General features: G+C 40.0%; 2 protein-coding genes across 4 annotated transcripts; one reads left to right on the forward strand and one right to left on the reverse strand.

The window, feature by feature from the left end:
• LOC134630951 (progestin and adipoQ receptor family member 3-like) lies at positions 1–7748 on the reverse strand. Of its 2 annotated transcripts, XM_063478779.1 has the most exons (7): positions 7606–7748; positions 6979–7225; positions 6618–6780; positions 5150–5305; positions 4829–5026; positions 4587–4677; positions 1–2455 (listed from the first exon to the last, which is right to left on the reverse strand). In XM_063478779.1, exons 2-7 carry the CDS (start codon positions 7173–7175, stop codon positions 2313–2315), a joined length of 948 nt encoding a protein of 315 aa, XP_063334849.1. In that variant the 5' UTR covers positions 7176–7225; positions 7606–7748; the 3' UTR covers positions 1–2312. The 2 variants fall into 2 exon arrangements, with proteins under 2 accessions (XP_063334849.1, XP_063334850.1); XM_063478780.1 differs by lacking the exons at positions 6979–7225; positions 7606–7748 and adding an exon at positions 5610–5638 and having other exon boundaries at positions 6618–6689.
• On the forward strand, positions 7143–25261 carry LOC134630950 (anthrax toxin receptor 2-like). 2 transcript variants are annotated; one of them, XM_063478778.1, is made up of 17 exons: positions 7143–7247; positions 12515–12586; positions 13903–13974; positions 14078–14159; positions 14282–14386; positions 15177–15245; positions 16329–16409; positions 16507–16567; positions 18321–18416; positions 19169–19238; positions 22011–22089; positions 22280–22375; positions 22885–22935; positions 23826–23921; positions 24036–24209; positions 24290–24370; positions 25138–25261. In XM_063478778.1, exons 2-17 carry the CDS (start codon positions 12525–12527, stop codon positions 25174–25176), a joined length of 1314 nt encoding a protein of 437 aa, XP_063334848.1. In that variant the 5' UTR covers positions 7143–7247; positions 12515–12524; the 3' UTR covers positions 25177–25261. The 2 variants fall into 2 exon arrangements, with proteins under 2 accessions (XP_063334848.1, XP_063334847.1); XM_063478777.1 differs by lacking the exon at positions 7143–7247 and adding an exon at positions 10181–10478.
• The last annotated feature ends 937 nt before the right edge of the window (positions 25262–26198 follow it).

Here is a 26198-nt window from a genome sequence, read left to right on the forward strand (position 1 = left end):
CATTCTTTATTCATTCAAATAGTTTAAAAATATATTTTCACATAGGCACTGAAACAAATATTTCACATCGCAGTAGTCAGTGCCACCGCAGTAACATACAAAACACACTTACAAAGGAAAAACACAACCAAACAGCAGTCCAAGCAGATCAAGCATTTAATGCCAAAATAAAGACACTTAAAAAAAAGAAAAAAAAAAGAGTGCTTTTGAGTGCTGCCGTCATGACTGCAGCAGTAAGTGCTCTGAAAAGAAAGAAAGAAAACCACACTGGCCTTGGAGTGTAACAGTTTGATCATTTTGTCCTAGTTTAGGCTCAATTGTGGACCCACAGATTGTAGAAGTGCCATTACAGTACAAACAGATAATAAGGCAAACCTGATTGAATAATGCAAAAACAATACAAACCACCAAAAATATATAACTGTCCAAAAGTACATTAATTTAAAAAAAGAAAAGGAAGCTGACGCACATCAAACTGGCCTTGTTAAAGCAACGAGGTGGGATTATCAGTATTTTTTCCTCACACTGTTGCGAGAGGCTTCATGATAAAAGGATTGATGGCTGATAACAGATATCTGCTACAGTTGACTGACCTCCCGGGCTCATCACTGAGAGCTATGTTAAGTGCTACTGCTCACAGCAAACTGTGAATTCATAGTCACACGTACCGCTGCTCAAGCGTCATTTCCTCAAAATTAAATATGAAGAAAGAGATCTCGTTTTCTCTTGTCAGACTCATATCAGCCACCACATTAAAACTACTGAGAGGCAAAATAAATAGCATTAGGAACCTTGTTACAATGCACTGTTTTGCCCACATAAACACTGTTGCAGTCCAAGCCACACCTCCACCATGATGACGGTGTGTGTGTCTGTGTGTGTGTGTGTGTGGTGGTGGTGGGGGGGGGGGGTTAATGTTGTGGCTGATCTGTATCAAAACTGGAAGCGTGCCAATAGAGATAAATGCACTATCCTATAATTTGATCAAAAAATTGCAATAGATAGACAACCAGAGTTCACTTAGTACCTCTCTAATGAGCTGCGTTGAGTGAGGTGAACTGTAAGTAAGCTACAGCAGGAAGACTGAAATCAGACTCCCATATTATGTAACATTATTTTAAGAGACTGAAGGCTAAAATATATATACCCATCATCTCAATAAGTTTAGCATTAAGATTAATCTGTTTCTGTTTTTGATTTTACATACTGGCTTTGCAACTTTGAAGAGCATTCAAAGTATTTTTTGCCAATATATGTGTTCAAAACATGAAAAAAAGAATTACTGCAAATACTGCAAGTATTGAGTGACTGTTTCTACCAAAGAGAGGTAACTTGCAGTACCCAAACGGTAACGTTCAGCTCCCTCAGCTTTTTCTGTCATTCCCACTTTTTAATCAAGACATTTCATACAGAACCGACAACAAAACAAGGCAAAAAAATAAACAAATACATAATTGTTCACACAGGCTAAGAAGTAAGATTCAGAGGATTCAAAATACCTATTGATATTTTTTACCAACACTTCTGTACAAAAACTACAATCATAAACAACCATGAGAAAATGCTTTTATCACCCAAATATTTTCTACGAATACAAAAAATACAGTTTCATGCATTGATCTAATAGAGCTCACTGTTTTCTGTGCTTTAGGGGCTGAGTTAGTGTGGCCGACCACATCTAACATCAGCTCACAGTCCTTAGGGAGCAAACACAATCCCAGCACCAACCTCCACCTCCAGTGGCTCTGCTAAGCCGTGGGATTCGGGTACCTTCTCAGCATATTTATATATGTGTCAATATTAAAAACACAAAAGCGTTCAATCCCTCCAGCAGAGGTTTAGAACAAATTTCAAGCTGAATTTAAGCTGTTCTGGGGACACCTGGTGGCCAAACATTTTACTGACATGCTATATGTTTGTGTCAATCGGTCAGCCGTCTGTAATCACATCCGCACATTCTCCTTTAATGCATGCAGTGGCTGACATGATATGTTCATCTATTTTATTTTATTTTGGACAGTTAAATTACAGTGAAGGGTGTCAGACATATTTCTTCCCGAGGCTGTGCAGCTGCTCTAATCCCTAATGTGGATTTCAGGGATTTTGGGAAGATAGTCTGCGAGTGGTACACACAGGTGAGTTGAACAGTGTGACGGAGGGCGTACGATAAAGAAGCTCCCTTATTTCTACCGCGGGTACTCAGAAGTACCTTGTCGTTAGGTTGACAAGGTAGAGGTCACAAAAATATGGTTCTTCTTATTATTGTGTTGTTTTTAGGTAGCTTTACATTGCAGTTACATGATGAATTTCACTTAGCTCCTGGTGGTCTGCGCTGGGCAAGACTGGCTGTGTCTAAAGTGCATGATGTACACAGCGGTCTGATGCCACCAGTAAAACATAGCCACCACAAGTACGTGCCACACCTGGTGGCTGGCGCCCAGGTAGTTCAGCTGGCCTGGAAAAAGAAAAAATAAAGTGTAAATATAATACATTTATTAATTCTCATAATGTAGAAAAAACTGTTGTTGAAAGAAGTTCAGTCGTTTAAAGGAAAAACAAATAACAGATGGATGGATGGGACGCGTACTCTGTAGCGGTCAGAGAGGAGAGTTTAATGGCTTCATCGTACTGTAAAATGAAATGTCTGGTGTGTCGTTGTCATGGCGGTGTATACAGTACCCTCTTAATCATTAATATTTCTGTTTCCACATAAATTCACCATTTCCTGTTTAAGTTCATTAAGCAGTTTATTTGACTGGTAAATGGACTGATCCTTATATAGCTCTTTTCTGCTCTGCCAGAGCATTCAAAGCACTTTATATTTAGCATTTCAGAATCAGAATCCTTTATTAGTTCCAGAGGAAATGATGTGGTCCCAGCTGCTCCAAGACAGTAAGAACAGTAACTAACTCAACTAAATTAAAAAATACAATATATTACAAAGTTACAAAATATAACAAAATAGCTTTAATTATAAATATCCTAGTTATATATATATATATATATATATACATATATATATATATATACACATATACAAAAAAATTAAAAACATATGGTTGACATTGATGTGCCTTTCTTATCATATTGACTGCCCAGAACAGACTCGTAGAAAATCCAGAGCATTGCCTGACAATTTTGACCTCTAGTGGGGCTTATAATAAACTTGGGTAGATCATGAGGTACAACTTTTGTACTGTACTACAACAAGGTGAGTCCCGCTTGGGTCTGTCATGGTAAAACAAACAAGTTTCTGCTGCAACAAACCCGATTTCCTTCTTTGCTGGAATTGCAAACATTTTGTTTTACACTTACATTTACGTTCCTCCACTCCACTTAAGTTTGTACCAGTTTGTGTCCGTTGATCAGGGTGTCATTTCCTGTCCTACTGGTTAGTTTGTTGACCCAGATCTAGCAGTCACACTGTGACATGTCATCTTACATTCCTGATACTACCAGCTTATTTCCTCAAATGCTTTTTTTTTAACTGTAGGTAGACCGTCAAGGTCAACTTCAGTCCTCTGTCACTCTCAAAACAACTTCACTCTTTTAAAGCTGCTTATTTTTTTATTTTTATTTTTTATTTAACCTTTATTTAACCAGGAATGTCCCATTGAGATTAAAAACCTCTTTTTCAAGGGAGTCCTGGCCATGTATCATGAAAATGGTTCCTAATGTGAACGGGTATCGGCACATAGGTGTGGTAAGCATAATAGCTGAGTAGCTTTCATTGCAATTTTCCACTTCTGATCATGCTTTGTGAATCGTGTGAGTTATGGCTAAGAGACATAAAGTAGGGAGATTTACGGCCTGAGAAGCCTCAGAGCAGGAACTTCATACCCAGAATGATGATGATAACAGTTTAACTGATGGAGAAGGGTCAGATCAGCTCCTTTTTATATGAAAATGAACCCAGACTCGTTCACTGGACTGCCAGATAGAGAAGTGTGATTCATCACTCCAGAGAACACGTCTCCACTGCTCAAGAGTCCAGTTTTGGCGTAACTTACACCACTGCATGTGATGCTATGCATTGCGATTGGTGATGTAAGGCTCACCCATGAAAACCCTTTCAGTGAAGCTCTATACGCACTGCTCTTGAGCTAATCCGAAGGTCACGTGAAGTTTAAAGGTCTGTAGCAACTGACTCTGCAGAAAGTTGGCGACCTCACCACAGTATGCACCTCAGCATCCACTGACCCCACTCTGTTAATTTACGTAGCTACAACGCTATCACTTCATGGCTGAGTTGCTGTTGTTTCCACTGGCTTCCACTTTGTACTCCTAACAGTTTACTGTAGAATATTTAATAGTGAGAAAATTTCACGACAGGACTTGTTCCACAGTTGGCATCCTATCAGGTTACCTGGCCAGAGCAACCCATTCTTTCACAAATGTTTGTAGAAGCAGTCTGCATGCCTAGGTGCTTGCTTTTATACACCTGTGGCAATAGAAATGATTGGAACGCCTGAATACAATGATTTGGATGGGTGAATGCATACTTGAAAAGTTGATATCAAAATCCTTCACTCTGCATAGCCAAAAGCAAACAGACACAAATGCTGCCGCAGACAAGCAAAACTCACCAGGAAAATATCGCTCAGGGATTTTGGTGACGTAGAACAGGAAGGCAGAACCAGCAATCAAGTACATTATTATAACTCGGGGCAGAAACAGCTGAAACAGGGACAGGAAAGATTTATGGTACACAGGGAAAATCCTCATTTCAGGGTTAAAACCATAGTAACAGCATCACAGCAGAAACGGCTTGTAATAAAGCTCTAAAATGATACAGCGAACATACAGCACACATGCTTTGTTTCCTGACCTGCACAACATCGGAGGTGAAACCACCATTGAGCCAGACCCAGTGGCAGGCAGGAATCGTACCAACACCTGCCACGCAACAGAAGATTGTCATCCGTATCCAACGCCAGTCATTGCTGAGGTAACGAGGGTGGACCTGAGCGCTGAAGACAGCCAGGATCAGGGACAGCACTGTCAGCAGGTAGACCTGCTGCCAAAACTGCAACCAGGGGAAGTAACAGACAATATAAAACACAGCGCAATATGAGCCTGAGGATCTCCAGTTTTATATCTTAAAGGAAAAGGAAAAAGCCAACAACCTGCTACTAATGTTTGTGCTTACAGCGTTACAATAGAAAGCGTAAAAGATCCCAGGTACATAGCAGCCCAGGATGCCAACAGAAATGCCTGCATAGTCCAACGCCAGCCAGCGGCGGCAAGTCTTCTCCGATCGATGACACGAGAACAGGTGATACCCCACTGAACACAGCATGCAAACCTGAGAGGGAAGCACACAGCACCAGATGAAAAAGTTTTTCGACAATTTCTTTAGTTGTAGAGCATTTTTATGCATCCATCAAGCTAATCACATTTGTGACTACACGAAAAACTTTGTGTTCCTTTAACACATGAGTACATTATACCTACATAAGAATCACACTGACTAGTTATTCACTATATTAAAAGATTTCAAACCATTTGCGAGTGAAACTTACAACACAAACAAATACACAGCTAAAATTTCAAAATCCACTATCAGCCAACAGGAACTCTAAACTTCACAGCTACTTCTATCTACACACCTGGGAAGGTGGCAGTGACCTGAGTGCACCTGTAGCAAGAAACATGAAACCTATGTTAATAGGTTTGTTCAGTCATGCAACTGCACAAAGCTACCTTGGTAAAATAAAACTGCTTCAGAAACAATATCTGGAAACAGAAACATCTCATGCCAGCCAAAAGATTCATTACAAAAAATGCACACTTGTTGGAAAAAAAGAAGAAGAAAAGAATCATGAGAAAACATTCATGAGAAAGTGCTTTATTTTTGCACAGAGAAGTGTCCAGCTGCCTGATTAATGCACTGTCTGGGCATGCCCTCACAGGAATTAAGATGGATTTTTGCCAAGTTTTGACTCCCTGCACAATCTTTGCCCTAGTGGGTGGTGTCACCGTTTGCATTCATACTTGTGCACTGACGACGAGTGAAGCTGAGTGTTATACTTGTAGCAAATAAATAGTGAACAGCCCTCTCTTTAACTAAATGCAGGAAAGAGAAAAGACTTTAGAATCAGCTTGGGCCATAGACTGCTGATCAGGGAGTAACAATGGCAAAGAATGCCATGAGGATGACATGCAGAGGAATGGTGTGACAGAGTAGGATGCTAGCGACAGGGTGAGATAGATTCAGGTGATCAGCCTGAGCTCAGAAGGTGCTCAAAACTGTAGTTTTAATCGTTAACTATACAAACAATGACAAAAAGCAATTGAACAACTTCAATCTCTATGCAAATATGAGGCAATCAAACTACTAGCAGGCTACTAGTTTACACAGCACTCTCATTCATATACATTTTGCTTAATGCTACAATCTGAATGACATGTGCATTATTTATCCTGTTTTTATGGTATGTTTATTCCTATTTTCAACATTATGTAATAATTTCATTTATTGATCTATGGTTATGACTGGAGGGATGATTATTTTTAAATCGAGAAAGTGATTTGCAATTTTGCAGCGACGAATCAAATCATTAAATCCAGCTCACAGGAAGCTCAAGAACCATCTTGCACACATACACACAACTTACCTGGAAACAGAAGAGTCCTATAGCGTAGATGACATAGTCCTCTCTGTTGGCTCCAGAAGCTGGCAGGACAGACAAGAGGTCGTTGACTCCCAGAGAGAAGAACAGCAGGAAACCCAAAAGGTGGCTCCAGATATTCACCGTCTCATTGGACAGAATAAAAATACTGCAAAAGAAATGCGCAGGATGTTTGCATGTGCATGGTTTATGTGCAAATGTATGGATATAATCCCTCCATTTTCCCCCTTCTGGTCTGTAATGCTATTTATTTATATCTACAAAGTTGGGCAACTCAAGGAAAGAGAAATAACAGTAAAGGCCAGAGGTGAAATGCATAAGCTTGATTTTGCAGTATTCGCAGCACCTTTTCAGGCAGAGTTTGGAGGGCAGGTGAGCCCTGTAGCCGTCTGTGATGTAGGGGTTTTCCTTCAGGAAGAGGGGGATTTGTTCGTAAGTGTACAGTCGTATCCTCTGGGGTATCAGCACCGGCCAGTGCTGATAACTGCCCAGCTCTATGTAGTGGGCAGTCTTCAGCAGCTTCTGGGGCATCTTCAGCAGCATCTTGCTCGGGGCTCCTCTGGCGGTGTAAGGCAAGCTGAGGGAGGCTAAGGCTGTATATGGAGAAAAGAAAAGGTAGGATTTATAAGGGAGTGTGCTAGGATGGTAAAACAAGTCCTCCTCTATCTGAAATCAGTGCTGACATTATGTTATATCTACAGGATCGGGGTTACCGCCGTTTATGTGTGTATTCATCTATTCCCTAACCCCAACCCTACCTCCTTAAAAGCTCTCAAATCTCAGCACCACATTCTCAGTTAAGTCCACAGGCTCTCCGCATATCTTTCCCTTTTAAATAAACCCTTTAAAACAGCAAACTAAACACACTAGCGTGCCCGACTCGCACGTCAAACGGTTTGTTATTGTCGGGCCATGCTAGCTAATGCGCACGCTAGTCCGCTAAAGTGATGTGAAACAGGGTTACAGAACTCACCATTAGTCCCACTCCGACTTTCGATGTCCCCGTTCACACAGTTCAGCCATATCTGGATGGCTTTTAACCTGACACGTCAGTAATAGTGTTACATTTTAGTGAACGGACACACCAGCCGGCGCTACCCGCAAAACCCGTCTTTCTTCTTTTGACGTTGATGGTAAACAATGAAACGGCACATTGCTGCCACCAACTGGTGGCTGTTGAGAATTTCACCCTGCGGTGTTTTATTAAACTTGAAATGAAAACAACAACAACAACAACAACAACAATAATAATAATAATAATAATAATAATAATAATAATAATAATAATAATAATAATTTGTGGAAATGTATCCTAATTACTGATGTAGGTTAATTTCCTACAAGGCCTTGTTCTCTACAAAGGAATGCATTTCAAACTGCATCTTTTATTTTAGCGGTTTGAACACTTCCCAAGAGGCATCACGCCCAAGCATTGGTGGACCATTTAATTATAATGCCGCTTGTTTATTTAATAAGTTTGACTGGTGACCACACCTAAAAAATACTGACTGCTTTCACACTGAGACTGTTGCACATTGTTTAAGTCTTACCAGCATGCCACGAGCAAAACAAACAAACAAACAAACAAACAAACCAAAAACTACAGCAGTTATTTTCATTTTCTCAGATCTACAATTCTTACCCATGTTTGTAAATTGTCAAACATCATCCTATACCATAATGCCTGAACATGACAAATCCTTTAGCAGCTGCTTTACGTTGTTTAAAAATTGTGAAATATTAAAGCAAATAGCTGTTTTGTGATGTTGATATCTATTTGCTACAGTGCCAAAATCTCCAAGAAAGTGGTCTTGAGCAAGCCATGATCTTGAACGAGATAAGAAAATTAATGGATGGTCTTGAGCAATAGTTCTCCAGCCTTTCTGAAGGTCTTTTAGTCTTTCTTTGGAGATTGGATGCTTTTTCTTAATCTACTGCCTCTCCAGAGCTCAGACTTCAACATTATTGAAGCACTGCAGGATCATTTTGCTAGAGATCGGAATACAAGGCAGCAAACATCCAAAGAAGAAGCTGTGGAAGTCCTTCTGAAGCCTAAAGAACTATTCCTGAACTACAAGAAAGCGAAAGAGAGTTCAGGCTGTGTAGGAAAATAAAGGTGACCATACCAAATATTGACCGTTCAAGCTCATAAGAATTGTACAAACTCTGCTTCTGCCTTTTATACTGTATTTCAATTTATGTTTGCATGTGTTTCGATAAGTCACTTCTTCTTTTTTCCCATTTCCTAGCAAAATGGGAAATAGATGATGGCTCGAGATTTTGTCTTTGGAAAATTTGGGGTCTCCACTATAATTTGAATTAAATACAGTTTGAGTTGGTATTATCAGAGTATTGTCAGTTAATAGGAGCATCTAACATCCAGAGCCCTGCTGTCTCCTCTTCCAGCCACACCCACATAAAAAAATAATAAAATACAAAAACATGGACCATGATCACGACCCAAACAGCCATCAGAAGAGAATAGATTCCTCTTTGCTGACGCAGTGACTTTGGTATGTTATTAGAGTTACATTGTCATGACTTCATCCTCTTAAAAGTTGACATTGGGAAGCCACAGGCTGTGAGGACATCCCTACAGAGAACACAATGACACATGATTACAGCACTCGCTCACAAAAGAACTCCAGGAATGAATTAAACATTTTTTTATTCTCCAAGATTAAAGCTCCTGGGGGGCTGGTGTTAAAGACTATAAAAGTTTATATATGCTGTGTTGGAAAACAAAGTCTCCGTGTGTCGCTGAGCAAAGGTGGGGACTTAATTTCAGCACTTGGAAGGAAGATGCAAGTGTTCATGCAAAACAACAAATCAACCCTGCGCACCGAGGGCGTTGTGTTTGCATTTTCAATTGTTTCCATCTGGAAGAGATTTACAAGAACACGATGCACTTGTTTGAGACACGAAGCATAAAGTTCATCTCATGAAAGGGTGATTTATGAGTCAGTTAGACCTGTATTACAACAAAACACGCCATTACCGATTACTCAGAGGGGGATTTTCTTTTCTTTTTGTTAAATCGTGAAGCGATTTAAGTAGGAAGAAGAAGGGACTCGTGTTTATATAGTAGAAAAGTCTCCTAAAACAAGCTCAGCCAAATGTGATATTTCAAAATATGTTCTTTATTTTTTTTTACTCATATCAATGTAAAAACGTCTCAAATACCCCAAACAGGAAGATCACTGAAGTTATCTTCAAAATAAAAGCTGTTAAAAAGTTTATCAGGAAAATGTTTTTGTGAATAGAATTAAATATTTTTACACAACCGTCCTCTTTTGCCTTCTCACGCTTTTTTCATTAGTGTCTAAATATGTAATGCAAAATAACTTCAACATGCTATCTCTTAGTGTCCCTATAAACTCTTAATTAATTAATAACATGTAAGCCATTTTTGTTAACGCCCCCTGAATAAGGAATCCTGGAAGTGCAGAGGGAGGAAGCTCTCGTCTCGTCTCATTGGCAGTAGTTTGACAGCGTCACTGTGAGCAGCTGTGCGCCCTGCCCATTTTATTTCATGATCAGCATGCAGCTTCAAGGGGAAAATACCAAATGCCCTCTCACACCACTGATTCAACATGTGAGCAGGGATGAAACTGTGAAGATTAGAGACTATCCTTAACCGCACTGACTGGTTTTATTTTTATTTTATTTGTGTTTTCCAATTCCCAAACACATTGTTGATATGTAGCCTGAAGCACAGGTTATGGATCGCATGTGGATATGCTGCAAAATCCTACTCCTTGCAATTGTTTGTGTGAGTTCGTCATCTCTGGAAGAAGAGGACGCTTCTTGCGATGGGGCGTTTGATATTTATTTTGTTTTAGACCGGTGAGTTATGAAGGCTAGCCTGTTTTACCCGTGCATTAATTCATTAATTAATTAAATACTTGCTACCCCAGGGCAGAGACTTACTCAGTCCTCTCCATGTATGGCTATGTTTAGTTCCTCCTCTGCTAGACTGCAGGAGTGACCACAAAGTTCACTCTTATTATGCTGTTATTCCCAACAGCGACCGATCAACCTGCTCCCCGCTTATTCTGTGTGTCTGCATGCACCAGCAGAATAAACGGACCCTTCACCTCTTCTGTTTATTCTGCCCCTTGCATATGTAGTAACTTTTGGGAAACATGATGTAGTCAAATTCTGTCACAGATCTCTTTGTTTTTACATTTTATCCTTGCATCGGACTGTATTATTGTCGTTAATGTTAAAAGTACAGTGTCTTGAGCCACCCCTCATTTTTCTTGCAGTTTTCCTACTAGTTTTGAGCAGTAGATCTCCAGGCTTTCTGAAGGTCTTTCAGAGTTTCTCTTTGGACACTGGCTGCTTTTTCACTCATTTTCAGTCCCATCCTTGTACATGTCTAGTTTTCAGAGGGATGTGTTTTTTTGTTTGTTAAGCCACTTAACACTGATCTCAAGCATAAAGGGGGATCTAACTGAAGGGATGAACAAGACAGCCTAAAACAGAGCCACTTTTACTACTTTGTTACTAGCAACTTGTTGCAAAAAGATAATTTGTGTCCCTTTCTTTATCCGATTCTACAAAAAATGCAGCAATAAGGTGATTCCCAAATAACTTTTAACAAAAAACTTGACACATTTCAGTTCGGTGTGCAGTGTGTCTTTAAAAAATAACTAGATAAGAGGAGGCTTAAAAGCTATCTACAGCAGACGAACAGTATCTGAAAGCCGCGTCTTTAAGGAACAGAAAATAATCCAGCAAAGACCTGATACAGGACCTGAGAGATAACCCTTCAGTCAGTGGATCTACTGTTCACTGAAGCCCCATCAGAAATGATCTCAGTGGAAGGGTGGCTAACAAGAAGGCATTCTTAACGAAGGGAAAGAGAAAAAAAAAGGCTGAGGTATGCAGAATTATGCAAGAACTATACAGAAAATCAATAGCAACAGGTCTTATGGAGTGATGAATCTAAACTTTTGGTTCACATTTTTGTCTGTATATACAGAGGAGGTCAGGTGAGAGGCACAACACAGAGTGTCTACAGCCATCTGTAAAACTCGATGTAGTCTCAGTCATGGTTTGGAGCTGCATTGCAGCCAGTGGTGTTGGAGATCTTTCCAAAATTGATCGAATTATGAACAAAGAAAAACACCATCAGATTTTGAGCGACCACAAAATGCCATCTAGAAAGCATCTTATCAGCAACAGCTTCACTTTTCAGCATGACAAAGATCCCAAACACATATCCAGTGCAGTAGAATTATACCTGGACAGAGGAACACACAGTGTAACAGTATAAGCCATGGATTGGCCTCCCCAGAGCCTATTATTCAAGCAGAGTGGAATCATCTTCAGAGAACAAAACAGAAGGCAGCCAACATCCAAAGAAGAGCTTTGAATGCTCTTTAAAGAAGCCTGGAGAACTAATCCTGAAGACTACTTCAAGAAATGATAAGACAGCTTGACTAAGACAACTCAGGCTGTTTTAGTGTAAAGATGGTCACACTAAATATTGACTTCAAGTTTGTTAGAACTGCGTTTTATACTGTATTGAAACATTTTCCTAGTAGAATATACAGAAAAGAGCAATGGTGCAAAGACTTGCACAATAATAGATTTCTATTAACTGTATTTTTATTTCTGTTTGTAATTCATATGTTTATGGAGTAAAATACTACACAAAATGCAGAATCAAACTATATATGTGTCTTATGCAGAAAATATAAAGCACATAAATAATTTCTGATTTATTGATTAATTGATAGAGCTCCCCATGTGTTTTCATATAACTCTATTGCAGTTGTGAATCCTTGGTGATAAAGCTTATGCTAAATGAAGTGATATTTTTGCACATTGTTTGGGTGCATTTGATTTTTCACTCGGCCGCTGCCTGTTTGCAGGTCAGGCAGCATGTGGGGACACTGGGATGAGATCTATGGGTTTGTGGAGCAGCTCACCAGGAGGTTTGTTAGGTGAGTAGCTGTTTTCTGCCAGTATTAATAGCAAACGAATTAATATCTCCTCATTCTCTGTATAAAAAAATTACAGAAAATAGTAAAAGAAACTTACTGTAGAACATTTAAAAGAAGCTTACAAGTGCCCTTCAAGCACATACAAGAAGTTGAACAGAGGAAACAGAGTCAGTGGTTCAAACAGTAGTGGCTAGCAGAAACTAGGGCATGCCTATTTCAGGCACTAGACATCACACAAGGCAACCAACTGCTCCAAAACTCCTCTGGGCAATAGTACTGAGGGTGTGTGTGTGTGTGATATCTTTAAGTTTAATAGCAGACTGCTAAATATAAGAACCAAACATGCAGCAGATGTTGAAGGTGGTGCCAACCACAACCGGCAGTCCTGTCCCCTTTCACAGTAGAACAAGACACAGGGATAATGGCTCACTTCCCCATCTCAAAACTCTCCCATGTTATTAACATTTATTAACTGATGTTTTTTGTAACAACCAGCTGCACCATTGTGGCACAAACTGCTTTCCCCGTCTGTCATCATGGCATAACGTGGTCCCGGAGACATCTACTGTAGCACAAAATAGTTTGTGTACTTTGGCAGGTGTTTAAATCAGGGTCAGTGTGGACAGATTTCATCAACACAGGCTACATGAAGCTTCGCAGCTGCAAAACTTAACGTGCGTAATGGTAAGCTGTCTGTCATTGGGACCGTTGTGCGTTCTTCGTCTTGCCGAAGACCAGTTTTGCGTGTAAAGGGCTAACCCTGTCATTAGTGAACAACCTGCTCTGACACTTGATTAGTAAAAAGATGGCAAACCCACGAGTACTGAAGCCGCTGAAAAATCTTTTCTCCTCCTCTCTCCGCCAGTCATCCAATAAACCCAAACTGCTACCCCGTTTCATTTTGTATATAGTGTTGTCAAAGAAGGGTGTGGTGAGACAACTCGTTGGCCTTGTGGCTGGTGTGCAAGTCCCTGTTTTGTTAACTAATGTCATGGATTGATATTAATGTGAGACTCTGTGTCTGCTGTGTCACCATCTTTGTGGTTTTCTGTGCGACGTCTTATAATATAAAGTGACTCAATGCCGTTTTAATTGACTGTTAAATTTTTGTTTGACAGCATGGGTATCATGTGTCACTGCATGATAGCATGTGAGCATACAAAATGTAAGAAAGTGCTTGCACTGATACCAATGTGTTTTTATTTTAAGCAAGACTGGAATGCACAGTCATGATATGATGCAAAATGACACCAATATGTGCTAACATGTAATATACATTTGTGTATTCACAAGTTGTGTTTGTGTGTGTGTTCCAGCCCCAGGATGAGGGTTTCTTATATCGTCTTTTCAACTAGAGCTGTTGTAATTCTCCCACTAACTGGAGACAGGTATATATTTCCCTTTTCCTTATAATCCTTCTCCTCCACTTCACTCAGACAGTAAATCTTTCTTTCTTTTCCTTTTTTTGAAGTTGAATTGCTTTTGTTTCAGATCTAAGATAGATGAAGGCCTGGAGAAGCTGAGCCAAATCAACCCTGCCGGTGAAACGTTCATGCACGAAGGTTTGAAAGCGGTACGCGCTCCTTTTTAGTATTGCAACTTCCTGCCATGCATTGTTTTCCTTACAGATGCTTCCTTTTATTGTTGTTTGTTATTTTGGGGCTTTTTTATTTAAATAATCTGTATTTTTGGCAGGTATCACAGCAAATGAAGTCACAAACTTCACCATCATCCAGTATTATCATAGTTCTTACTGATGGCAAGCTGGACATCTACCCATATGAACTGAGTGTACAAGAGGTAACACACACACGCACGCACGCACGCACGCACGCACGCGCGCGCACACACACACACACATGCGCGCACACACACACGCACACACACACACACACACACTAATGGCTTAGTGGAAGTTGCTGTAAATGAGGAGCTGGATGGAATTTGAGAACCATATTATGTTGAAGGTCATGATGAGAATCCTGTTAAATTTTTCCTGAGAATACCAAATGTTCTTTCATGCAGGAAGGATTTGAAGACACTTGATGTGCTAAGTTTTTGTGCTATATCATGTCAAAATGTGGGTTGTGAGCATATAGCACAGTTTGTGAGTGCAGTGAAATCCTTTGGGGCTGGGGTTGTGTCAGGAAGGGCATCTGGTAAAAAAAAAAAAAAAAGCCATATCAGATATGCAGAGCCATCCTCTGTGGTGGGGACCCCTCCTTGCGAATAAGGGAGTAGCCTAAAGTAGCTTTGATAGCATGGCTGTTTGAAGAAACACACAAATTCACATACTTCTCATACCCTCTTCTCTGTTTTACTCTGTTACAAAACTCAACCAAAGAAAAGTTGAAAGCCTCAGTTTGTTCCTTTTGTATCGTGTTGCATGAACCAGACAAGCTGCTGCTGGCTGGACAAACAAAACTGTTTGCTGTGAAATCTTAATCGTAATTTAAAATATACAGCATTTGCTGCGGCTGAGCTGTAACAATAAAAAACACTACTTTGATGTTTTATAAGTCACATGCCGACATGGATTCACTGTATGTCTGTAGAATCATGGCTTAAGTTTTCCCCTTGTGATTCCCAGGCTATGAAAGCCAGAGAGTTTGGAGCCAGAGTGTACTGTATCGGGGTCATGGACTTTGACCATAGCCAGGTAGGTGTGGGGGCTTCATTTTCTACCTCTTCCATACAGCACTGGGAAAAGAGAACACTCTCAAGGCCTTGATACTGTTGCTGATATTGTTTCTTGTTTAAACACCTTTTATTTGTCTTTCTGAGTAAATATATGTGTCAGTGTGCGTAAGCTTCAGTGGGCTGTTGTTTCTGGCCCAGATTTATCGACACACCTTGACCCCTTTTGCTTATCTGTTCATGTCAATCCAAAAACCTCCAAAGGGCTGAACAGCAAGCAGCTGGCAGGGATTTGTAGTTTGTGGTTCATGCTACATTTGTTCCTGTAAAAAAAACAAAAACACTGAATACATTTTCTCAGGCAGCTTATGTGAAGTTATTATTTGCTGGGATAGGCTGTGATTTCTTCCTGTGCAAGTATTGAGTGGTTGAAAGAGACGATTGTGGTGGAAAAGAAAAAGCAGGAAATCTTATGCAGCCGCAAACTCTTCTGCTGACTGCAGTGACTGTAAGCAATACAAAGGGGGGAGGAAAGCTGTTGTTCTGTTGTGGGGTTTTTCGTGCTAATAAGATTTACAGTCCAATGCAAAAACTATGATTACATTTGCTGAGAATCATAAAATGATCTAAACAATATTTCAATTAATGTGGCATCTATTGCCGAACATCCCCAGCCCTGTTTATTTCTGGTTGATGTTTCAGCAGTCTGAATGACATTATTAATTTGTGGAACATGAACGAATACATATTTAAAGTGCTTAAGCTTACATAACATATGATCTGTAATGTCTTCAGCAGTCAAAGGGCATGGCTGATTTTCTGCCCGCTGACTGACCGACGATGATCTGTGGTCTAAAGGAGGAAGTAATTACATCATTCTCTAATTAAATAAGGCCAGGCAAACTTCCTGTTCTGCAATCATTAAAGCAGCAGATGAAAGCTTCAGCCAGCTTCCCAAAGCTTTAATCTCCTAGTAGCAGACTTTGCCTCCCTAAATGCCCAAGCACAAGCCAAAAACCTCCCTGAGAAGCAGAAAGACATGAGAACAGAAATTTGAAATGCTTTTTGTATCAGTAATCTTTTGTTGTTTCCACTTTGGCCACAGCTTGCTGACATAGCCGACGGCAGAGAGCAAGTCTTTCCAGTTGTGTCCGGCTTTCATGCTCTCAAAGACATGGTGAACTCGGTGAGGTCACGCTCCATACAGCGACATGCAGTAACGTTCATGTGCAGGCTGTGGCATGGCGAGCTTATGCAGAGTCCTGCATTTCTGTATCTCACAGGTCCTGAAGAAAACCTGCTCTGAGGTTTTCACAATTGAGCCGCGGAGTGTTTGTGTGAATGGTAAGTTTAATCAAAGTAGTCTTAATGTCTTAAAACTTCATTTCATTTTGTCATGTAATTTTGAAGAGGTGTTTGTGGTTTTGTAATGATGAAATCCGATGAGTTTGTTATTTTTGTCCAAACATATAGAGTTCCATAAAGAATACATATATATATGAGAATATTATCTATAGATATATATCGGAATAACAAAGGAAAAATAACAAAGTCTACAACAGTAGGATCTTTAATCTTACATTACTTAACAACCTCAGTTAAAAATGATAGTCCAGAGAGCATGAAGGTAAGAAGCTGTTGACCCACTAAAGGACCCACTGCGAGTCAAAGCACATGTAGACCGAAGGGTGGCCCGTGGCGTCCCATGCAACAGACAAGCTTCTGAATTAATCCTTTTATATCACATCAGTGGTTGGGTGCAGGTGCTTACCAGGATGTGCTATGGGAAGAAGGCAAGCTGAAGGAGACAGTGTGATGTTTTGAGCAATGTTCTGTGTGGAAACCTTTGGTTCAGCCATGTAGATGTTACTTTCACACGTAGCACCTAGCTAAGCATTGTTGCAGGCTCTTGCCTCTTTCAGCAGGATAATGTGCCCAACCACGAAGCAAAACTGGTTTCAAGAATGGTTTAAGGAGAACAACAATGAGTTTAGGTGTTGACTTGGCCTCCAAATTCCCAAGATCTCAATCCATTCGAGCAATCTGTGCTGGACAAACAAGTCTGATCCATGAAGGCCCCCCCTCGCAACTTACAGGACTTAAAGGATCTGCTGCTAACATCTACATGCCAGATACTACAGCACACTTTCAGAGATTGGCATCTATGGCTCAACAGGTCAAAGCTGTTTTTGCAGCAAAAGGGGGAGCATCACATTGTTAGGCAGGTAGTCGTAAAGTTAAGCCTGATGGGTGTATATATAAGCTGGGAGCTAGGTAAACAACAAGGCACAGGAGGGAGCAGAAAAGCAGGGAGCCGACAGTCACAAAGGAGGGAAAAGAAGCAAGAGTACAACTTGAATGAGACACAAGAGAAAACTATTTTTTAAAGTGAAATGGGAAATAACCAAAAGGCAAAATCATTGAAGGACAGAAAGAACAAAAAACAAGAAGAGGGAGGACAAAAAGCATTACAGCATAGACAGCACAGAGGGAGGCAAAACAGGGAAACACTGAAGGAACTCAGCAGGCATTAAAAACACATAAATACTCAAGCACCTTTACTATGAAGCAACTTCAACATACCCAGGATCTTTTTCCATGATCTGGAGTCACTCACCTGATCGGTAGTCTGCCTAAGCATTCACACAAATGTGTTTAGCATATTTAACTCATTTCACCAATCACAAACATGGACAGGTCTGCTTGCAACACCAATTTCACTGATTAAAAAAAAAAAGATTATTAATGGAGAATTACTTTGTCAGTAGGCACTGGATAAAAGCATGTCTTGGTAAGAAGTGAACTTCCTTCACTGTCAACCTGGATAATAACAAATCCAACTTAGTGTTAGTGGTAGTACAGGCCTTTGGAACCTGAAGTGAACAAAATAACAAAATCTCAAGGAAAATGTTCCAAGAATAATAATGAAATCAGAAGACTCAACAAAGAAATCCAGGACCCAGGATGTGGCTGAAAGCATCGCCTCACAGAGTCACTTTACTTTGATCACAATGTTTCATGTTTAATAATTATTGTTTTTCTTTGCTGCCATTCAAGTGCACTGTCAGAGTAATGTGATCTACCTGATGTTTCCCAGAGTCTTTCAACGTGGTCCTGAGGGGAAGTGGCTTCAGCGGATCCAAAAGGATGGACAATGTACTCTGTTCCCTCACCATCAATCAAGTGACCCACAGTCAGTAAAGTACACACACTTATGATTCACACACCTGATGCATAGATAGCATTTAGATGCCAATGCTAAGGATTCAGTCTTTGCATTGCTAAAGAAGTGAAACAGTATCACAGGTTCACTGCACACTGATACTGTAAAGCACTCGAGGATTAAAGTGAAATTCTGAAGTGAAAATGTGGTACAGTGTGCAGATCTCTGGGGACTGCAGTGGAAAATCAGAGTCATGACGTCCAGAAGCAAACAGTGGCTGCTATTTATTGACTTCAGTTGGAGAACAGAGGAGATATTATGAGAGCAGAGTGCTTGTGAGCAGAGGGAGAGACGAGGAGGGAGATGATCTGTCTCATTAGTCCATTAACAGATCAATGGCACAGGGTGGAGTTACTGAGAGGACATGAGGAGATAACACAAAGCTGTATCTGGACCTCTTGTGTTTACTTCTTTTTGCAGTCGAATTACAAATTTAAAATAGAATTTATTCAGGCAGTATGTCACAGAAAACAGCCAAACAGCTTAATGCTTCTTCTGTTTGTAGCGTCTCTCAACCTGTGTAAATACCAAAGAAGTTGCACAATCACATTAAGATTAATTAATTTTTTTCTAATTTGCCATATGTAAAATTAAATGATGAATTAAATGATGTGTCTCTGCTACAAGAAGCCAAAGCAGCTAATTGAAGTAGAAAAGTATGGACCTTTTTCCTCCACCTGTGTGGGCTTGCAGAGTTCATCTTTGCCTCCTCTTCCTTTCAGTTGAAAAGCCAACAGTAGTGAGAGATGGGTATCTGCTCTGTCCAGCCGTTCGTCTAGAAGAGGTCGGACAGTAAGTCAACACACACACGAGCACAAACACAGAGTGTGTGTAACAAAAACCGGAGCCTATTGGTGCTTATTTGCCTGCAAGAGACCTTAATGAGCTACATGGTTAGGTTGCACTGCCACTCTTATTTGCAGACAGTGTACAAGCTTGTTGAAGACACCTGAGACCTGTAATTGCCTTAAAAAGCCAAGAAAGAAAAATCCCTCTCTGGGTGTTGTTTAGCATGATGTGTACCTCGGAGTTTCTCTGAAAGCAGCTTGATTTTGACTTTTAATTAAAAAGAAGTGAAACTGTCATCAAAAGTGCCATATCAGGAAAATAATTTAAGGGGGAACTGGGAGGGTTTTTTAGTTTCCTTCTTTATTAGATTTATTTATATATTTTTTTCTGGTTATATACGATTTAAATAAACAGAGGCTTTTCAGGCAGTTTTTCCTGCACTTATCTCTGTGTGTGTTGCAGCCTGCCGCAGAGGCCCAAATACAGGATGCAGAGGCAAAGAAAATAAACAAATACTGAATCTTTAAGAGAAACACTGAGTTGGAAGGGTAAGAAAAGACTAAACAGGATTCCAAAATAGGGCATGAGAGGCACAGGGAAGAGAAGGTGGGCAGACAGATCATCTGATAACTGACGAGGGGAAAGGCAAGACTACACACACACACACACACACACACACACACACACACACACACACACACACACACACACACACACACATGAACACACACACACAAAGGATGAGGGGAAAGGCAAGACTACACACACACACACACACAGACACACAGGAGATTAAAGAAAATATGAATGACACTGAAGACTGAATGTAACAATGAAAACAAGGATATCTTAAGAAATAAAAAAAACACTGGGGCAGGAGGAAAAACAACAGATACAAACATGATAGTATGACATCACAGAGAGTGGATAGAGCTAAAATGTTCGCTAGAAGGCAAAGGGGGCTAAAATAACTTGTTTCCGTTATATGATGAACTATGAGGCAGCACAAAAGGTCCCGTATTAGATAAATGACAATTATTTTGTAATTTGAAACACGCAAAGCTTTGATGTAGAAAAGTCCCAGGATTATAAATATGGTTCTACACATGAATGTAATAGGTTCACTTTAGGTGTGGCAACATTTTCAAAAGCTGATGCATAAAGCCACTCATTATGAACACTAACATGTGTTCATAAACTTGTGTATATCACATACTCAAGTTGTTCTCCTTAGGCACTTTAAATGGTAAGAACAAGACTTACAGTACATCCTTAATTTTTGCATTCACTTAATTAATTTAATTAAGAAGGGTAAGTAGCAGTCAGGTGATAATCAAATGCACTCGATTAACTGATTATTAGTAAGTCTGACCACCTCTAGAAATTCTGCAAGTTTGCTAGTCTGAAGGTGTGTGTCAACAAAAAGGTCAAAATCTTGAGATGAGTGGACGTCCCAGTATATACACCCCAATGTCAGGCCGTGCAATAATGACAGCTCAGTTAGAAAAAGACTAAGCGATTGGGGCTCGTTGCCAGGAGAAATGCCTTTGTCTACAATAACAACATGCCAGCTCTGCTTAGGTTAGCAAAGTTGCATCTGGACAAACCACAAGATTTCTGGAAGAATGTGCTTTGGACAGATTAAACCAAAGTGGAGATGTTTGGCTGTAATGCGCAGCACCATGTCTGGCGAAAATCAAACACAGCATATCAGCACAAACACCTCTTACTCACTGTCAAGCAAGGATGGTGGTGGAGGAGTGATGGTCTGGGCACTGGACCATGGCATCTTGCAGTCACTGAGTCAACCATTAACTCCTCGTTATACCAAAACATTCCAGAGTCAATGTTAAAGCCATCTGTCCATGAGCTAAAGCTTGGCTGAAATTGGGTCAATGATTGCAAGCAAAGCAGCAAAAGAAAAAACTCAAGGTGTTAAGACTTGAGTGACATGCTGTTTTGGGACCTTAAGAAGACTGTGCTTAAACAAATGCCCCCAAAACTTTAAATGAAGCAATGTTGTAAAGAAGTGTGGGCCAGAATTCCTCCACAACAATGTGAGAGACTGATAACATTATACAGATAAGAATTTGTCATTGCTGCTAAAAGTGGTTGTACAAATGTTTGTTGTCTAAAGAATCACAACGTGTACTTAGTTTTTTACAAGACTGTAGTTCATCAGCATTTCTTCATCTGACTGACGTTGAGATTTGTTCTCTGAAAATGCAAACAGGCACAATGTTTACAGTAAAACTGTGTCAAAGTGTTGGATGAACAGAAGCCAGGCTGACCAGCGTGGCATTTAAAGAGTGAGTGAAGGCTGATTTGACTTCCACACTTCAAACAGTCAATCCCCCTCTCTCTCTACTTCTCCTCCTCAGCCCTCACAGCTGGAAAAGTCTCAGTTGGGTTGAACATGAAGTTAAAAGAGCATTTGCAAAAGCAAACAACCTTTAGAAATAAGGAAGTCTGGTCAAAACTTGATAAGAATATGAATTGTGGTGACTGCCTATTGCAGTAACTCATAGTTCTTAATAATAATTTGATGATTTGTCATTTAATTTGCAACCAACTTTCCATCTTTGATGAATTTAACCAGCCCATTGACACTATAATTATATTTAAATCAGTGCATTTACATGCTCCATTTGAGACTACCCCACACATGTTTTACTATGATTCTAACTGTAAAAGTGTCAATAGTGTCACACTGAGCTCTGGACAGGGGCTAGATCTGATTCTCATGATGTGTTCTGTGATTCTGTTTATTTACAGGTCAGTTGAAGTGCTGGTCAGCTTAAACCATGGAAAGTCCTACATCTACAGTCCCACGAGCATCTATGCCACAACATGTGTGAGTAACATTAATTCTGTATAACACAAACAGTTTTGAAGGCGTTACCTGCATATATAATGTCACACTGCCCTCTGTTATTTAATTTAGATACAACATTTTTTTGTGTAGGTGCAGGAGAGCATACTGACGTAACTGTGATAGATTACAGAATAAGATCAAATAATGTTGTGTTGTGTGTTTTCTGCAGTCAGATGGGACCTGGGTGCTCTGGTTCCTGTTGGCTTTGTTGCTGTTGCTGGGCCTGGGTTTGCTCTGGTGGTTCTGGCCTCTCTGCTGCACCTTGGTGAGCTTTGTCCTTGTGCATTTTTGTACAACAAAACTCATTTTGAAGGCAGTCGTTTTCACAGCAGTATATTAAAAAAAAAAAAAGAAATACAGAAGGACACAGGAACTAGTAAATTTAGTGAGGTGTTTGAGTCCGATACTGCAATTATGAATTGTTGTGGAATTGAATGTCCAATGAATGTAAAGTGAAAGGTACCAGTTTGAAAAGGGGCCGTGTGCACTATAACCATAAATGTTATTATTTGGTGCACTGAATAAGCTTAAAGCTCATTTGCATCTGCAGTCCCTTGGCAGATTAAATGCAAAAGATCACAGCGATGAGATGTCGCATAAAGAGTAAATCACAAAACACACGAGACATCCGCATGGCCATAAGCACCAAACACAAATAAACAGACATCAGTGTTAACGAGTCTGCAAGTCTTTCAGCAGATACATCAGTCTGCTTTCTGTCAAAGATATATGTTATTATTGTTGTGTATAATATTTTTGTTTCGTTTCTCGCAGGTCATCAGAGACCCCCCTCCCTCTCGCCCCCCTCCTCCACCCCCTGTGATTGTGAGTACTCCACTGACTGTTTTTTTTAAAGCCATATTTTCTTTTTCCAAGGACTTCATATCACTGAAGGGACGCTTTGATTTTTTTACCACCCGTTGCCATTTTGGCAGTAAAAGCAGTGAGAAAATCCAATTTTGGGCAAATACAGAAGGAGCGTAGGTGGAGCTGGGGAGAAGGAGCCGACAGAAGTGGTTTGTTGGCAGATTTTATTCATCGAGCATGAGTCAGAAGGCAAAGTTCTCTCATTGTAAAATAAATAAATTAAAAAATGCAGTTATGTTTTTGCATGACAAATATCCCACCACTGCAGCTGAACCTTTGGTGTAAATCCACTGGATCTATAGATTATAGACTGATCAGCAACACAAAACCTTTCTCTCTGTTTTTAATTGCTTGATTTAAAAAAGAAATTGGAAGTACTTATTACAATGAAGCTTTTATGCTTATTACATAAAAGTCTTCAGGCTCTCTTTGTGGATAAGCATCTACTGACTACATTCATGTACTTCATCTAATCCAATCATTTCCAATCATGGTGGCATAAACGTTTTCCTGTGTGAATTTTGCGAAGAAATGTATCATGCGGGTAGATTCCAAGTCCAAATTTGGAGTTATTATCAAAAAAATTATATTATCTCGTATGTACTCAAAATTTCAAGTTATTTTCTCAAACTTCTGAGTAATTCTGAGTTATTAAGGCGAAATTTCAAGATACTAACCTAAAATTTTGTCTCATGGTCGGCAGTTTTTTTTTCAATGGCTACACTGTCGCTCTTTAGCTCAATATAAAGTATTTAGCAAAGGAAGGTTTTAGAATAGTACTATATAATTTTGTATTTTGAATATAATAAAACTTTATTCAAATATTTTAAAAAAACTTTGTGTTTAAGGAGCCAGAAGAAGACCCTTTGCACAAACACAGGTGGCCTACGGTGGATGCTTCATACTACGGCGGCAGGGGTGCTGGAGGGATCAAACGCATGGAGGTAAATAAAAAAAAAGGTTTTACTGCTAAGCGTGTGTTGTTGATTTGCTAATGTTGCTATAGTGAAGATGCAGTAATGTTAGCTGTCTCAGTCAGTTGTGCCCACATGTTGCAGGTGCGCTGGGGCCAGAAGGGGTCCACAGAGGAGGGATCCCGGCTAGAGAAGGCCAGAAATGCTGTGGTCACTATGCCAGAGGAAGTGGAGGAGCCCATCATTCCTCGACCCCCACCAAGGCCTCCTCCGGTCTACAACCCCTCATCGCACTCCAAATGGTACACCCCCATCAAGGTGAGATAATGATCTCTTTAATATTTAGGTCCTTTGTAAGTTACCTGTTTTGTAATGTTTTTGACTGATTTTGCCTTCAGGGACGTATTGATGCACTGCTGGCGTTACTGAGAAGACAATATGACAGAGTGGCAATCATGAGGCCAACACCTCAGGACAAGGCAAGAAATATCAGCAGCATTTCCTTGAAAAAAATATGAAAAGCATTATTAAAAAAGCTTACGAGAAACACGGCTATCAATTCAGCATCAATTCAGTTATCATATAAAAAACTCTCATTACATCCAGCTGGACTGTCACCAGTCTGTGAGTTTTGCCAAAAATATTCAACCTTCAAATTGGTTAGATCAGTGATCCACCCTCTTGATCCCCCAGTGATTTGATTAGATAACAGATAATAATAATATAGTGCCAATCTTGCTGTTTTTTTTATGTGCACAACAGATAGATAACAGCTTGCTGTATCAACTCGCTTGTTATAAATAACAGTTTAAATGCCAACGCCTCCAGAGTGTGTCATGAAACACAGCGCACATGAGCTACAGGCTGCTTAATGGTTTAGTTTAAGTCTTATTTTGAGACTTCACGTGGATTTACTGTATCGTTCCTCCGTCAGCTGAGCTGCTGGGAGAGCTAGAAGCAAATTGGGCCTTTTCATCATAAATTTTGGGGGCTTTGAGTTCACGCTTTTAAAAACCTCTCAGTGGGCTCAGAGCTTAATAATGGATGTGTTATGAAAGGTTTATTGTAGAGTATTCCACTTTATTTTAAAGCAGTTTTTGTCTTTAGTGGTGCATCAAGGCTTGGGTGGGATAAATAAGTTGTGCTTTTTTTATAGCATGTTGAATTTAAAATCACTTTACATTCCCACTTGACTGCGGTTGAATGTTTAAATCGGACTATGGCGTGTCTCCTTTGTTTTCTCCAGGGCCGCTGCATCAACTTCACCAGAGTTCAGAATCACTGACGTTCAAACACGAGGCTTGGTTTTCCCGTTTTCATGCCAGTTTTGCCAAAGATGATGAACATGTGCGATCCAACATGAAGAATTACTGTGTATTGTAAATAAACCTCTTTATGTATAATGTGGTGTCACAGTTGGCTCTCTTTTTACCGTGGTAACTTATGCTGAGCACATAACCGGGTCAGAAGCTGGTTATGTTCCAAGTCTTGGTTAAAAATTGACTGGAAGTGCTATGTTTTCACAAAACCTTTTATTTACATTATGCTGTAAGTGTGATATAGAGTCTCTGCTGAAGAAATTCTGTATGTATGCAACCTGCTGAGCCTCATTTCACAAACAGCTCCAAATGAAGCACAGCAGCACAAGCTGTGTGCCTGACATTGTCACCAGAATTTGTATTCGGCTGCTGAAATTTTTCTTAAATATTTTGTCCTTATATGCTGCAAGGTGTTCGTACAACACTAAAGTTAAAGCTACTAGAACACAAATTGATTAACCCTACATTTGTAGGCTGTATTTTACTAAGAAAATCCAAACTAAAGGGGTCTCCATGCATCCTGTAATATTGAAATATCCAGCCATTTAGGTTAGCAGGAGCATGTACTAGCTGTCATACAGCTAACGGCAGTGTGAAGTAGCCAGTCTGTCCGAGGGCTAACACAGACAGTAAGCCATTCATACCAGTATTTCAAACTGCATGCATGTCTTTGTGCTGTGGGAGGAATGTTACACAGGCACATGGTGTAATCAAATTACATATCTCTCTGCTACGAGGCAACACTGCTAACCACGGTACCACCACACCATCCCATGTTTGCATGTATGAATAGTAAAAAGAAATATATTGAACTAACTTACTTGTTTTACACAACTTGTGATGGTCAAATCACCAGATTAATGATTTTTGCAGCATTGCACTTGCTTTAGTTGCAGATGCAGTCCTGTTTTATTTAGTTCTTCTAATAATCTTTATACGCCTGCTCACTCTTGTTCTGATAATGTGGACTACGTGGTGCTCAGCTGAT

This window comes from Pelmatolapia mariae, linkage group LG7, assembly GCF_036321145.2.
Source record: "Pelmatolapia mariae isolate MD_Pm_ZW linkage group LG7, Pm_UMD_F_2, whole genome shotgun sequence".
NCBI classification, from domain to species: Eukaryota; Metazoa; Chordata; class Actinopteri; order Cichliformes; family Cichlidae; genus Pelmatolapia; species Pelmatolapia mariae.

Bases quoted from the DNA above. Each gene is read 5' to 3' on its own strand.
- LOC134630951 (XM_063478779.1), bottom strand. From the start codon at position 7,175: ATGCTGCTGAAGATGCCCCAGAAGCTGCTGAAGACTGCCCACTACATA. The intron at 5,306-6,617 runs GTAAGTTGTGTG...CTTCCCTCTCAG, and splicing joins TAGGACTCTTCTGTTTCCAG to GTTTGCATGCTGTGTTCAGT. The intron at 5,027-5,149 runs GTAAGCACAAAC...CCCTGGTTGCAG, and splicing joins ACGCTTTCTATTGTAACGCT to TTTTGGCAGCAGGTCTACCT.
- LOC134630950 (XM_063478777.1), top strand. From the start codon at position 10,354: ATGGATCGCATGTGGATATGCTGCAAAATCCTACTCCTTGCAATTGTT. The intron at 12,587-13,902 runs GTGAGTAGCTGT...TGTGTGTTCCAG, and splicing joins CTCACCAGGAGGTTTGTTAG to CCCCAGGATGAGGGTTTCTT. The intron at 16,568-18,320 runs GTAAGTTTAATC...GATGTTTCCCAG, and splicing joins GCGGAGTGTTTGTGTGAATG to AGTCTTTCAACGTGGTCCTG.